At 36.8% G+C, this 16,009-nt stretch overlaps 1 protein-coding gene across 8 annotated transcripts in view; it reads left to right on the top strand.

Moving 5' to 3' along the window:
• The window catches only part of PHF14 (PHD finger protein 14), a 155,275-nt gene that overhangs the window by 43,765 nt on the left and 95,501 nt on the right, over positions 1-16,009 (top strand). For all 8 annotated transcript variants that reach the window (XR_014494244.1, XR_014494245.1, XR_014494246.1 and 5 more), the window contains exons 10-13: positions 6,541-6,647; positions 9,576-9,671; positions 11,429-11,532; positions 12,826-12,957. Coding sequence is in view for 4 of the 8 variants with exons in the window: in XM_083377967.1 (XP_083234093.1) it covers positions 6,541-6,647; positions 9,576-9,671; positions 11,429-11,532; positions 12,826-12,957 (439 nt within the window). In the remaining 4 variants the exon portion in view is untranslated. The remainder of the gene's footprint in view (positions 1-6,540; positions 6,648-9,575; positions 9,672-11,428; positions 11,533-12,825; positions 12,958-16,009) is intronic.

Here is a 16,009-nt window from a genome sequence, read left to right as displayed (position 1 = left end):
TCCCCAAAGTATCCTTTTTGCAAACATTAGATTAAAACAATTCTCATTATTTTGATAAACAATTAAGTATATAGTTTTTCCAATATTCCTGTTAATCATTTTAGTTGCCTTATCATAAATCCTGTTACTGTGCTTAATTCAGTTTATTTCTCCCCCCAAATTCTAAATATTCTTATTAGTGACAGTTTTCTCAACAATTAAACAATTACATTGGTGCATTTAATTCTATTTTTTCCATATAAGCCCTCTCATACTTTTATATTTCTTAAGCAATAGATTAAAAAGTAGAAAGAGAAAAGGAGAGAGAGATGAAAAAGAGGAGAAAAAGAAGAAAGAGGGGAAAAAAGATAAAAGCAATGAAATACAAAAAATAACATACTACTTAAAATATGTATCCCTCCTAACTTAATATATATTTATTTCCTCAATTTCTTATTCTTTTTAACCATAGCTGAAAATATATTTAATCTATTTAAACTTTGACCATTCCATTCAATAGATCTAATCATCTAATCCTTTCTCTACTTCAAAACACATTTTTATGTTTTTCTTATCATCACATTTAAATAACTAAAATGTTTGCTTTGTTTAAATCATTTCAGTTTTTTTTCTTTTACAGAAAGGGAAAAAAACATTGTATTAGTTAAAAAATTCATCCCTCTAAAAGTAGTATATTCCAAAAATTTTCCATTTTTTTTAGCCATATTCAAACAAATGTTTCTTTTTAAGTATTCTCTGATAATTCCCATCTATTTTCTTGGTTTCCAATTTAATGTTTTTGATCTGGCCATTGCCTTTCTTAATCAGTGCATTTTGCTACATCATTCGTTTCTCTGTAAAGTATTTTTTTCTCATTCTTTTTCTTATCTTCAAAATTGCTTGGATGCATTAAAATATCTGCCACTTAAATTAAATTATGATTTTTTATTTTATACGGTTCCATCTTTAAGTCTCTATCCTCAGAATTATGTTCAGTCATCTCTGCTGTATTTTCCTGAGAAATTTCTTGGAGTTAAATTAAATTGGAGATAAGTTGATTCATACTCTCAAAGTTGTTGTATTTTAAAATTACTATCCTTTGAAATGGTTGTGAAGTATTCATTGCTTCAGGTTTGTTAGTCTCACTTTATTTACACAGCTGTACTTATTAAGAACTTTGAAGGTCAGAGACAAAAATCCTCACCCACCAGTAGGTGTCAGCGTTTGCTCACTTTTCAGATGTTTCTAGTCTTTTTTTCTTTCTCTAAAGGGTAAGTTTCACCGCTTCCAATAGCCAAAAGGAGTAGAAACCCCCTTCTCTTTCCCCCCCCCAGAGATCTCTTACTTTTGGGACTTTGTTCTTCAGGAAAATAGGTAGGATAGAGAAAATCAATATTCTTACCCAGCTTCAAACGTACTGTTTAAAATCAGCTTAATATGGTGGAACTAAGGTAACATACGACATACGACCGACAATCTTTGCTGGCATGGTGAGTTTCTAGTTGTTTTAGAACTGTTGGTGAGACCGTTAAAAGTCGTTGGCACTGTTTGAGTTTGTTCTACCAGCACCAAGATCTGACTGCTGGGCCAGTGATGGATTCTACTGCAAATCAGGGCTGTTTCCAGAGGAGGCAGAGGAGGAGAGGACCTGAAGCTTATGGAGCGAAGGAACTGGATGAGGCTGTTGGCAGGCCCAGAGGAAGAGAGAGAGGCTTTTGGAGGAATTGGTGGTGGCAGCAGCAGCGTGCTCCAGGGGTGAAAAGAAGCAAGGCCTCTTTAAGGAAAGGGTGGAAGAGTCAGGATCAGAAAAAGGAAAGAAGGCGAGGTTGTCAGAATAAAAGCGAATTTGAGGGCTAATCCACATGGAGCCCCATTTCCATCTGTCCTGTTTGCCATCATTCACTCCCTAGAGACTAAAATGGACAATGTGAAATTTGAGCAGGCCCCGAACAAGGATTATATATTGGAGGTGGTGACCCTTTGAGAGCTGTATGCAACGAAATTTCATTTTGATGTATGCCGATTGGTGTACATTCAAAGTGACAATAAAGTTATCATCAATATAGAGCTTGTGACTTCCATTGTTTTCAGCTATGGCTAGACAATGGAGTTAGCTAGCTTTTTCTTCTGTTGGTTTCTGGAAGGCTTCTCCTGGACCGTTCAGGGAGACCGCCATCTCTTTTACTTTCCTGGGATTTTCTTCCTTCATTCCACCTCTTTGGGGTGGGTTCTGGCCCCTTTAGGGTCCCCAACAGAAAGGAATTTCAGGCGAAGGGTTTGGCATTCTGAATCTTCTGACTGCTTCGCTGAAAACAGGACAAGTGGGCCCTTTATCTACCTGCTGCGCCTTCCTCAGGCTCCCCTCCTCCGAAAACACTGCTGCTGTCTCGCCTGACTCCCTCCCCACTCCATTCTTTCACAGCAGGGCCATCCGGCCCTTTTTCCACCTGCTGCGCCTTCCTTGGGCTCCCCTTCTCTGACCACGCTGCTGCCGCCTCGCCCAACTCCCTCCCCACCACACTGGGAGAAACAGTGGTGGAGGGCAGCCCCAGGAAGGTGCAGCAGGTGGAAAATCATGCATGCCTTTTATGATTTTTTATAATGATGAGGGAATTGCAGGAAAAAGAGAGGGCCGGCAAGCTCGAGGCTTGCAGGAGGGAAGAGCTGCACAATTGGAGGGCTGGAGAGAAGCCGAGCAGCAAACTTAAACAATGGAAACAGTATGCCTCAACTCACCCTTTCTCTCCGCCACTTAAGCCCCGCTGTGTCCGCGCCCAAAACACAGTGGTGAGCAGTCCGCACTTTATTTCCTCCTTCTTTGCCTCAGAAAACCCAGAAAACTTAGAAAACCCAAAAGATGGTGCTTGCCATCTTTGTGGCTGTGGCGGCAGGACCAGCACCGCCTGCCTGCCGGGCAGAAGCAATAGGAAGGCAGCGGTAGTGGCTGTTGGGGCAGTACTCGGCAAGCGGGCGTGGGCGATGCGCTGGCAGCTCCCATCCCTCCAAGTAATAGGCGGTGCTGCCCAGACAAACTGCTGCTCCTGCCGCCACAGCTGCCAAAGATGGTGAGCACAGCGACTACCACGCTGGGCCTGGAGCACCTCCAGCGTCTCTTGGCGAGCTCATTAGGCCGCCCCAACAGCAGCCGCCACCACTGCCGGAGTGATTGCCCAGCCCTTGGGGCCTGCTGCTGCCATAGGGGCCAGCATGGGAATTTGTTTCTGCGGGGGAGGCAGAGGCTGACGGAGATGCGGCGGACATCTAGCATCTCTCTTGCCGCCGCTTCCACTGGTGAAGGTTTCACGCTTCCATGTGAGTGAATGAGAGTGTGAAAGAGGCTTTTTAGAGCAAAATGTGAATGAATAAGAGAGCGGGAGAGAAGCTTTTGCAAACAAAACGTGAGTAAATGAGAGCAGAGGGGGCAGGGCAGGTGCATGTCTTGCCTTAGGCTTCACTCTTCAGTGAAACCCCTTGTTCTGTGCATGCGTGCACGCCTGCACACACATTTTTTGCAGCTCCCAGGGTTTTTTTTGTGATGGAACCGATTCCGAGTGGCTGTTTCAGGTTGCCGACCCCTGCACTAGTGGTATGCGTACCACCTGTTGAAAAACCCTGCTCTAGACTATTACCTCCATTGTTAGATAGACAGTTGCATAATATGAATCTGCCATGGTTCAAAGTGGGCTTCAGTTCAGATCCATGATTTTACATTTCTAAACATATGGTATCCACTAAAAATGAAGTGAAAATACTATGTTCAGGTTTATTTTTCAATAAAGAATAGAATAGTTTATCCCTACAAGGTTTTGATACCATTGACTATTGACTACCATTGAGTACCTTTCTAAAACTACTCCAGAGATTGAGAGTGAAGGTCACTGTATTGTCCTGGTTTACTTCTTTCCTCTGAGGCCATTTTGAGTCAGTGTTGATTGGAAGTGAGAGATCCATCCCCTGGCTTCTTGTCCACTCTTTATTTGACATCTACATGAAACCGCTGAGAAAGATCGTTGGTTTGCTGAGTATGCTGATGATACTCAGTTGTACATCTTTGCCCATAGTGAGTTAAGTAATGCTATGAGTTCTCTTTCTTGATGCCTGGTTACTGTTGAGGTTTGGCTGACGAGCAACAGGTTAAAACTGAGCCCTGTAAGATGAAGTTGTGCCCATTCCTGGATTGTAATATACTTTTCACATTTATCCATTCTGTGGTAATCTCCTGCTTCACTGTTGTAATGTGCTTTACATAGAGATATCCTTAAAAGGTATCTGGAAGCTTCTGCTGATTCAGACATACCAGCCCACACAGCTTTGTGAAAGCCCTAATTTACACACACACACACACACACACACACACACACAAACACAGAGGACCTTGTGCTATTTCAATTTGTTAATTGAGGGTGGAAAAATAATGTGATTCTTGTATCTACTAGAAAAATGGTGAAATAGGACCTTTCTTTGTAAGGGAAGAAATTAGTTTTTGTCAGAAAGAATACAGTTACAATCATCAGATTTGATTGATGATTTATTGATTGCAAAATACAGATGACCTTTGTTTAAGGACTACACATTTACTGATCATTGAAACTTAAAATGGAACTGAATGAATGGTAGTTGTGACTAGTCCTTGTACTTAGAGTCATTGCAGCTTCCCATGGTCACATGATCATAATTTGTGACCTTCCCTGTCAGATTCCAGCAAGCAAAATCAATGGGGAATCCAACAAGATGTCAAAAGTCATGATAATATGAAGTCATTACTTAATGACCTAAATGATCTTCACTTAGCAGTAAAGGTAAAGGTTCCCCCGCACATGCGTGCTAGTCGTTTCCAACTCTAGGGGCTGGTGCTCATCTCCATTTCAAAGCCGAAGAGCCAGCGCTTGTCCGAGGACATCTCCGTGGTCATGTGGCCGGCATGACTAAATGCCAAAGGCGCACAGAATGCTGCTACCTTCCCACTGTAGTGGTCCCTATTTTTCTACTTGCATTTTTATGTGCTTTCGAACTGCTAGGTTGGCAGAATCTGGGACGAGTAACAGGCGCTCACTCTGTTACACGGCACTCGGGATTCGACCCGCCAAACTGCCGACCTTCTGATAGACAAGCTCAGCATACTAACCCACTAGTGTCACCAATGGCACAATTACCGTATTTTGCGGACCATAAGACGCACCTGACCATAAGACGCACCCAGTTTTTAGAGCAGGAAAATGAGAAAAAATATTCTGAACCAAATAGTACCGGTATACTAGGAAGGAAGGAGGGGAGAGAGAGAGAGAAGGAAGGGAGGGAGGGTGGGAGGAAGGAAGAAAGAGAGAGATAGAAAGAAAGAAAGAAAAAAAGAAAGAAAGAAAAAGAAAGAAAGAAAGAAAGAGAAAGAAAGAAAGAAAGAAAGAAGAAAGAAAGAAAGAGGAAGGAGAGAGAGAAATAAGAAAGGAAGAAAGGAAGAAGGAAGGAAGGAAGAAAGGGAGGATGGAGGGAGCAAGAAAGAGAGAGAGAAGGAAGGAAGGAAGGGAGAAGGAAGGAAGAAAGGAGGGAGGGAGGGAAGAAGAAGAAAGAAAGAAAGAAAAAGAAAGAAAGAAAGAAAGAGAGAGAGAGAAAGAAAGAAAGAAAGGAAGGTACCGGTAGTTTCTTTTCCCTGAATAGGTTTTCTAAGAGCAATTTCAAATAATTAGCAGTATTATCTTGCAAATGGGAAATCACTTCCAATAAACTTCGCAGAGAAACCTGCAGGGACAACTCCTCACGGCTTTGCTGGGGCAAGTCGCCTATGAGGTTTAGTTTAGCAAAAACTTTCTTTAGCAGCGAGGTAAAAGAAAGAAAATGTGTGCGCGCAGGGAGGGGGAGGCAGTCAGAAGGCATGGCAGGCACGTCCGTATTTCCTCCCCTGACGACCAATCACAGGGGCGGGGCGGAGAATTCCACGTCTTCATTCAATCATGTCTGGAGCTGATGGACTGCGTTGACTGAACGGGAGACAAGTGTTCGCTTACCTTCGGACCATAAGACGCACCTCGTTTTTCCACCCACTTTTGGGAGGGGAAAAGTGCATCTTATGGTCCGAAAAATACGGTAATTGGTTTTTCAGTATGACTGCATTGCTTAATGATGGAGTTCCATGAAAATAGAACAAGCATTTTAAAAATACTTTAAAATATTTTTACAATTTAGAAATTCTTTGGGTTCTTTTCATTTGTTTATTTACTCTCCAACTATGCTACTTATTCTGAATTGTTCTCTTAACTGTATGCTTATTGCTACATGTATTTTTATAACTTAGAGATTTCTACTCGTGGGAAATATATAATATATATATTATCGCTGCTTTGCTGCCAGATCAAGTTCACTGGAATTTTGTTTCAAATACTTCGGTATATTCATAAAAGAATTATGTTGTCATTGAATTGTCTTATGCTTTATACTAAATAAAAACTGCATATTAGCATAGCTATATTCTTTTGTTTTGATTTAAGGATACAATGAGAGATTCAGTTATTTGAGTCTAACTACAATCTCTTATTTCATACATAAGTAAGGTGTTGACTTTTATTTTAGAGAGGAACATGCGCATGATCCAGATTCAGGAGAATATGGCAGAACAGAAGACAATTAAGGATAAGCTGGAGAATGAACAAGAAAAACTTCATATAGAATACAACAAGGTAAGAAATAGTCTTAAAGCCATGTAAAATTTATATGAGTAGTTAATTAATTCTTAAAACATAAAAGAAATTAAACTCAACACTCTGACTCATCATTGAATACACACACACAGACACACACACATGCACACACACACACCTACCTGAAGTTAAGCTAAATGTTTCAGTTGTCTTCATTCACAACTCAGTAACTTATTGAAAAACATTTTCGGATTCCTGTACTTTGATTATTTTCAATGACTGAAACTGAAATCAGTCATTGGGACAAGGTACTATCAAAGAACACAAGGTAATTTATGCAGCATTTTTATTTCTTATTTGTAACTACAAGACTACAGTAGAGTCCAGGACCCACCAAGACAGTGCTGTCTGTCAAACTCTTTGTTGGCAGCAGGCAGCTACCCATGCTTCTAGGGAACAGTAGGGACTCAGCAGTTTAGAAGACATACATTTGCATTATAATCTCAAAGTCTCTGCTGCATTCTTGAAGGTATGTAATATAAAATTTAAATAAGTAATTATTTAAGATTTTTTAAATATACCATGATGTACAAAAGATGTTGAGACTCTAGAAGAAGTACAGAGAAGAGCAACAAAGATGATTAGGGGACTGGAGGCTAAAACATATAAGGAACGGCTGCTGGAATTGGGTATGTCTAGTTTAATGAAGAGAAGGACAAGGGGTGACATGATAGCAGTGTTCCAATATCTGTTGCCACAAAGAAGAGGGGGTCAAGCTATTCTCCAAAGCACCTGAAGGCAAGACCAGAAGCAATGGATGGAAACTAACCAAAGAGAGAAGCAACCTAGAACTAAGGGGAAATTTTCTGACAGTTAAAACAATTAATCAGTGGAACAGCCTGCCTCCAGAAGCTGTGAATGCTCAACACTGGAAGTTTTTAAGAAGAGACTGGACAATCATTTGTCTGAAATGGTATAGAGTTTCCTGTCTGAGCAAGGGGTTGGACTAGATCAGTGTTTTTCAACCACTGTTCCGCGGCACACTAGTGTGCTGCGAGATGTTGCCTGGTGTGCCGTGGGAAAGATTTTTTAAAAAATGTCAAAAGCTCCTCCCCGCTTTCCCTCCCCCCAAGTTGGGGCCGAGCGAGGGAAGGGGCAGAGGAGACGTCGGCAAAGCGAACCGCGGCGGGAGACGGCAGAGGCCCCTTTGGAGCTGGCCGCTCGGTTTGCCTCCTCGTTAGGTAAGGCACCCTCAGGCCCCTTTAGAAACGGCTGGCGCCGTAGTCGCCTGGATCCAACTGCCTCCATTCCCGTTCTGGTGGGCCCGGGGTCCACTTTCTCCACGCCTGATGCCCACGAGGGGCTTCACGGCCATCATTCAAGGACACATTTCGGAAGAAGCAGCCTCGGAGACCTGCTTTCCCCCCCTCCCCCGGTCTATTTGGGAGAATGGCCGTCCGATTTTTCCGATATCTAAGATGCTGGAGGGGGAAATGATGAGTTTAAGGAGCAAGACCGTCTCCGCTCTGGGGTGGGGAAATTTGGGCTGGGGATTCCTTGCCTCGTCTATCATTAAGAGTTAGGGATTTGATTTTTTTCTCCATATTCGAAGGTCGTGGAAGGGGAGATAGTGGAAAAGAAAGGAAGGAAAATAATGTTCTGACTATGTAAAATCGAGATTGGTTTTGGAGTTTCTGCTTCTTGAAAGAGACCTCCTCTCTGGATGAGAGATAAAGGTCCTCCATGTTTAGATTTTGGTTTAAGATGCTGGCTGCATTTGCTTTCACAGTTGAAAAAGGCGGCTGTTTTTTAAAAAAAACAAACCCAAAACCAAAAGGGGTCTTCTCTAACATTTTTCATGCAGAAGGAAGTGCAGAATTGGGGATCCTGCTCTTGCTTGCAAGATTTGGAAGTATCATTTGATATTGGGAAATACTGATCTGAGGGATCTGGGACTGGGCTTTGGAATAACAATTCATTTCATTCATAATTAAGGTTTTCTCAAATCTTTGAATCAAAATTTAGTAGAGCAGACTGTTATCTGCTCTACTGCAATAATTACAAAACATACCATTTACCTCATGCAGGGTTGGAATCCCAAAGGAATTTGTAAAATCTAACAAAATGATCAGCTAGCTATATTCCAAGGGCTGCTGTCTGTGATTTTTAAACTTACTGTATTATTATTTTTCTGTGTCTGTGTTTCCAGAATGTGGAAGAAACTGGTGCATCTTTGTACCTTAGGCCTATAGTCAATATAGGCACAGAGTTAATTTTTTTAACATTTTCTAATGGTGGAGTGCCTCGTGATTTTTTTTCATGAAACAAGTGTGCCTTTGCCCAAAAAAGGTTGAAAAACACTGGACTAGATGACCTCTAAGGTCTCTTCCAACATTATTGTTATTGTTATTATTACGATGATGATGTTCAAATATAAAATTTAGCCATTATAGATAAGATTACTATTTACTCTGGCTTTTAACCTGCCCATGCCTGTGTGAATACATCCCTTTTGTTAGAATTGTTTAAAAATAAGGAATAGTCAGGAGAGCAAAATGTTATTTTAAGTTAAACCTAGAAGACTTAATATGATTTTATATTTTCTTACATTAAGTGTACAGATTCGTTGTACTGAAGTTTTCATTTCCAGTATAGAAATACTTGGCATTTTGTTACAAATGGAAATAACAGAGTGCAACTGTTGTGATGTTTTTTACTGCCATTATAATTTTATTATCAGATAAAATTATTTATGTTCTTTTTTTACTAAGCAGATGGATGCCCGTGTTTTCTTTCTGGAGTTATGAATGGTTGATTAACTTTACTGCTTTCACTAGCATTGACATGAAAGACCAATTTTATTATTTCAATATTTATGTTAGAAAAGGTATTTTAAGTAAAGAATGCCTCCTCCTGGAGAAGAGATGCTAAATATTTTCTGCATTTTTATGTAACTTTATTTTTTAGTTGTGTGAATCTTTAGAAGACCTTCAAAATATGAATTCAAAGCTGCGAAATGAAGGGCAGGGAATGTGGGCTCTCCTAGGAAGAATTATTGGACAGGTTGGTCTCTCCACTCTTTTCCCCCTTTTTTATGCTTTTTAGATCACATGATACATAAGAATATGCTTTTCTCTTTTTTACTGCCACTTTTGGTGGGTGGAAAGATACATTTGATATAGTCCTGGCCTTTCTCCTGGAGGTAATGATTTCTGATTGAAATATATATCGGGCTCCACAAGGTACTTACTAGGAACCTATACTTTAATTTTGTTTTTGTTTTAGCTATCTTGTTTGCAAAATTCTTTCATTTGCTATAACTGATTGACCTGTCATTTGTGATGAAGCTAAACCTGAAGCATGAGTTAATCTAACCGCTCTCGCTGTCTTTTGTTTTTGTTTTTGACTCATAGCAATTGAAGCTTCCAGACAAGCAGTTTTTGTTGGAGTAGATTGTTTTCTAGAGCTTCTTTTTGTGAATATACTACACAAATAATATTTTTAAATTATATATAAAGATTCCTTTTCTTTTTAAGGAAACAGTATTCTAAAGCACAAGTGGCTTTTATAGTAGCAATAGCTTATTATCTCACCCCATCATTTTTAAATTCACTGTGTTATAAGACATTTTTTAACTAGATGGTTTCAATATTTAATTTTATTATATATTTAGCTACATTTAAAGATGCAAGGAACCTTTTTCCCCAGTTATCTATCTATTCTCATTTCCACTTTTTAATTTCTAAATGGTAGAATTTATACTTCTACATTTAATTGGCTCCATTTACAAACGCTAATTTCTGTGGTTTACTGTTTGGTACTTCTCATCTTAGCATTCATAAAATTACAAAATATTGAATGAGTTAATATAGAGTTCTCAAGAAAGTAGATACAAATAGAATAGTGATGTTTTCAACATGAAAAGGTCTTGTTTTTTTAATTCTATAGGTCATTATTAATGTTATTTTTTATAAAATAAAGTGATGTCTTAAAAAAATTATACCACTGGCCAGGAATAGTATTATAAATAGCTTAAGGATTTAACAGGGTACACCTATATAGATTTGCTAAGCTGGCTGGTATATTTACTCTAATATGGTTTACTGGAAATCTTTTATCATAAGCGTAAGTTTCTTAATAAGAAATTTTGCCACTTTAAAAAAATTAAAATTTGCAAATGTGTTTCCTAGTGCAATTATTTAATAATTATAATAAAAAGTAGTAGTTTCATTTGCATAGCTTGCATAACACCTTTTTCCAGTTGGTTGAACAGATGCAGCCCCTTAGGGCCCCTTAGAAATGACTTTGATAGATGGTTGCTGTCTGTGAAGCTAGCATACTGCAGATTAGTAGAAACCCGAAGAGAATCTCTGCTGCTTTGTGGAGAGTTTGGTCCAATAAGATAATTTTTCTAATTAACCTATGGAGCACCACTGTAGCAGAGATGCTGAAGAAAATAAACTGTTTCAGTATTCTTTTGTGAAGTGTAGTAGATTTTTCTTTTTTCTTTTTCCTTTTAACCTTCTAAATCAGCTTGTCCTTGCCTATTTCTTTTAAAGCTTTCTCCGTTAAAGGGGGGAAAAGTTTAAAAGGCAAAGCTTTAATGTCTCTGGCTTCTTTTTTCTATTGCATTGAGAAATATGTGAATACAGTTTCAATTCTAAGAAGAAATTTGGAGACAGAAAATATGACATAGTCACATTTGTGACTTGACAGTTTTCCACACATCTCTTCCGGTCAACTGCTGACTGGGAAATACACGGATATGTTCATTATGTATTTGTCTTACCAATATTCCTATATTTCCTCAAACCCCACAGAAACTAAATATACCAGCAATTTTGCGAGCACCCAAGGAGAGAAAGCCCAGTAAAAAGGAAGGTGGAACTCATAAGACTACAACCCTTCCAGCAGTACTTTATAGGCAAGTAGCAGCAATACTCTCTTGTGCTCATTAGAAGAGCAAACTGCATAATTGCAAAATCGTAAATTAGAGGTTGAAAAAAGAAAATCTTTTCTGTTCTCTCCCCATTTACTTCTTTGCTAACAACCTGGTTGATTAAGGGACTTATAAAATAAAAGAATTACAAGTATTAGTGCCTTGGGTTAATAATTCATCTCAGGCCAATATGGCCAATATTGCTTTTAACAAATTTCAATTTCAGTCAACTGAATATATTTTTTTCTTCCATTGCTTTCCATTTCTAGATGCTACAGTTTGCTATATAACTTGACTGTTTGTTTTTGTTTTTTTATTTATAGTTAAAGCTTGGCTATAAACTACTGATAGACTTCATTTTGAAAGAAAATGTATTTCATACCTGAATTATTCAAATCTATTTTTATTAAAATTTTCAGAACAAACTACCATAGAAAAGACTGTACAGAATAGCTGTGCACTTTAAATGTAATCTCCCTTTTACATAGATATATTAAAAATTATTAAATTAGATATTTATTGTTACACATATATAATTTATTTTATTATCTGGTTCCCTAATTAATATTTAAATGACACTCCTTAGGGAAGCCCAAGTGAAGATGAGAAATGGAAGAAAGCAATATTTCTGTATTGTTACTAAGAAAATGATGTAAAAGCCACTATGAGTTAAGCTTTACATCAAGAGTTTATTTTACATATATACTTATCAGTATAAGAAAAGGTTTAACACTTACAAGTATTAGAAATATAATACATGTGTTGTTTTATATTTTCCTCTCCACAAACTGGGGTCTATCAGTAGTTTGATATTTTCAGAAAGTAGTCACCATCTGCTCCTGGCTTGTTTTCCACATTTTATAATAAAACGATTTAACTCCTAAATATCTAAATAGCTAATTTTTATGGCTAATAGCTATTAATATAGTTGTCCTCCTAAATTATGTATTTATTCATGTACTCACTCATTGACTTATTTTATTAGAAATGTATCTCAGTGAATCTATATTGATTCACTTATTTCCTGGCAATATGACTAAAATTAAAAACAAAAAAGTTAGCTTGGATTTGAAATTAGTCTTATATTTTTAAAATTTCAAGAATTTCAAAATAGTAAGTAACCTTTAAAATGCCCTGGTAAATAAGAATATTTAATTATTTGCTTAAGATCTTCTGCTTATGCATAAGGATCTCTGGATTCTACCCCATATTAACTTTGAGACAGCTTAGCCAACTATTTGCATTTTCTCAAACGAAACCTTTTCCTGCATTTCCAAGTTGTGGGATTTGCAAGAAGAACCATGATCAGCACCTCCTTTTGCTGTGTGATACTTGTAAACTCCATTATCACCTTGGATGTCTGGACCCTCCACTTTCAAGGATGCCAAGGAAGACTAAAAACAGTTACTGGTAAGAATATTATAAATATATCCTCCTATTTCCTTTGGGATTAAGAAATTAGATCATGAACCTACTATATAGGAGTCTGAAGTTTTTTCATGCAAAGTTTTTAATTTAGATTTTACTGAAGAGTTTTTCAAATGTTCTTACATGCTTTTTATTCCCGTAGCGGTGCTGATGCTTGAAATTTTACAAAACAGAGGTCCCTTCTTTTATAACTTTATTGTGGTCTAGGAAGGTTTTTTTTTTTAAAAAAAAAATTATGCCGAACTAACTAACAAATCACTGATTTCTTTTCCTAGAAGTTAATTTTTATAACTATTTAAATAGCAAGGTTTATTGAAGTTTACAGATACAAAAATAAAAAGTGATACAAACTAAGAATATTGATAAAATCATTACAAACTTAGAAGAATATAAAAAAGTGTGGACTAAATAAAAGTAATAAAGATATATAAAGAAATGATTTTTTCCTTCATTGAAGCAAGTACAAACAATTTAAATAACTTTTTTTGCTTTACTTTCATGTAAGTATAGGAAGACAAAAATCATCTCATATCTCATCTCTTTTTTATAAACATACTACATTATGTATGATCTCAGTATTGATAAAGATGTGTTACATGAGGATTGGCCCCTACTGCCCTATCAAAAGTTTCTATTTCTGACTTTTACTATAGAGGGAAAATATTAAATGTATAAAGATAGTCATAATAAATTATTTGGTAATAGATCTATTTACATTTCAGAATAAGAAGACTAGCATACCAAATGCAGCTCTCAAACCAGAGAGCTGAGCAGAGAACAGAGTTATTTTATAATGGTGACAATGACAACTTCTATTTTAAGTATTTAATAATGCATATTTTTCAGCAACTGCTTTCATTAGTGGTGTTGTTACCTATCACTGAAAAACTATAAGAAAGTTCAAAGTAACAAAGCAAACAAGATAACTCTGTGTTTAGTCTTAGTATTCAACCAGCCAACTGGTATTTTGAGGCCTTAGTTGTAATTTTTAAAAAGAGCAGTGTTAAATCCACATACGTTTAATGGTATTTTGATACTGATTCCTATTGACCTGGCTTTTATTCTTATGTTCAGGCTAGTCTGTTTCCTGAAGAAATTTTGGCTTAAAACAGCATCAGCCTTCTTGCTGTATTTTAGCAGAGGGTAGTGTTTGAAGGGTGAGTCTGCTTTGCAGTCTCCTGATATTATGGAAAACTCCAGCAGGCCACTCATTGATGTGGTATTGTTATCAGACGTCCCAGAGATGATTATATATTTCTGTCTTTATTTTCTTTCTTTGGGGATTTTGTGGATGGAGATAGCAACAAAAAATACTTAGGAGACAAACCCTGGAAAATAGGTTGGAATGACATGATGTGGTAGAGGGTTGTATAAAGTTCCAGAAATGTCTTCTATTTTAAAGTTATTCATCTTTCAATGCAGAGGTTATAAATAAGAACCACAGACTTGAACATCATACTCATTTAAACTAAGTCCATTAATTTCACTGGTTGTTTTTTTTTCCCTGTGATTGAATTTTTAAGACTCCAACCTATATTATATTATTGGGATAGATGGATAGTGATATAAAAATTATTAATAAATAAATAAATATATACCTGATCAATACCATATTGAATTATTCCTAAAATATTGTAGGATTGAATGAATACATAGGGAATTACTGTATGTCATTTAGAATTTTTTTAATGTTTTGCTTCAGGCATAATGAATAGAGAAGTTAACTTTCAGTGACCAGATTAAATTGAAAAGTAATTCACTGATTTTATTCTGCCTTTTAGTCATACTGAAAGATTATTTTAAAAGCCATACTATCAAGAAGAAATAAACTAACATCCCAGTGGTAAAAAGTCAAAGGGATAGAAAGCTTTTATTTCCAAAAGTCTTACGTAGTTGCCACAATTTCATGCTTCAGCTACATTTGTGATCACAAGCTTGGCTTTCACTTTTAATTTAACTAAGGTATATTCAGTGTGATGGGATTATAACAGAGAAATTGAGACTTATTGATTGCATGTTTCATCTTTAAATGTGTCTTTGTCAATTCTTTTCAAAATCATAAGAAATAGTATAGAAAGTTCTGTTGAAGTTTGCATTAGAAATGTGAAGTTCCATAAAACAATATCTCTGCTACTTACGATGCTTACAATGTTTCTATTTCATATGTCTTTCATTTACTCCTAGAAGTTCATATTGCTGTGAGAAACAAGAAAAAAATACATAAATTCTGATTTATTTTATTTTTTATTGCTGGAATTGTATTAAAGTGTACAATAATAGTACTTATAGTGGAAGGCCTATTATCTGTTGTAAAACATTTACTTTGGTTTTCTAATGGATTTTTTCTAGAATAATTTTCCAGCTCAAAGAACTATCGAGATTATGCATAGCAATGATATAGCCAGCAACTCCTGTAAATGTGGATTTCAAATGACAGAATTTTTCAGCCTGCATTCATTGCCAGTCATGTCTTGATATTGAAGTCCATCAATCCATGTTGAGAATCTGGCTTACTTTACCTGTTCGGAAACTAAACTTAGTTAAATTTGTCTAGTGTTTGGGTGGGATACTGCTGGGAACACTAATGAGATAGGGTAGACTGGAAGATTGAAAAACATCTTGAAAGAAGAAAATAGGAAAGTACTTTAGTGTTGCTGCCAAGAAAACTGCATGAATATGTTCATGAAGCCACCAAAAATTGAACTTAATCCTGAAAATACTTTATCTTATGTCTTATAAGACAATTGATGTGAAGTTACTTATTACAAAAATGATGAATATTAGTTGCATTTGTGTCTCTGCTTTAGGTTTTTCCTTTGGGCTTTTAAAACACTTGATATGGAAAAAAATATAGGCATTCTATTGGAGTTAGGAGAGTTTCTCCTATGATTCTGTATTTTTTTAAAAAAATAAATAGTACATTAAAATAGAGATTCCATCTAAACAAAGACTTTTGTATGGACAGCCATCTTAATGTCAGAAACTGTTAGCTTTATAGCTAGGGTTGTAATATAAAGAAATATCTTCCAACTAA

This window comes from Vipera ursinii, assembly GCF_947247035.1.
Source record: "Vipera ursinii genome assembly, chromosome: Z".
NCBI classification, from domain to species: Eukaryota; Metazoa; Chordata; class Lepidosauria; order Squamata; family Viperidae; genus Vipera; species Vipera ursinii.
This window is presented reverse-complemented; position numbering and strand designations above follow the sequence as displayed.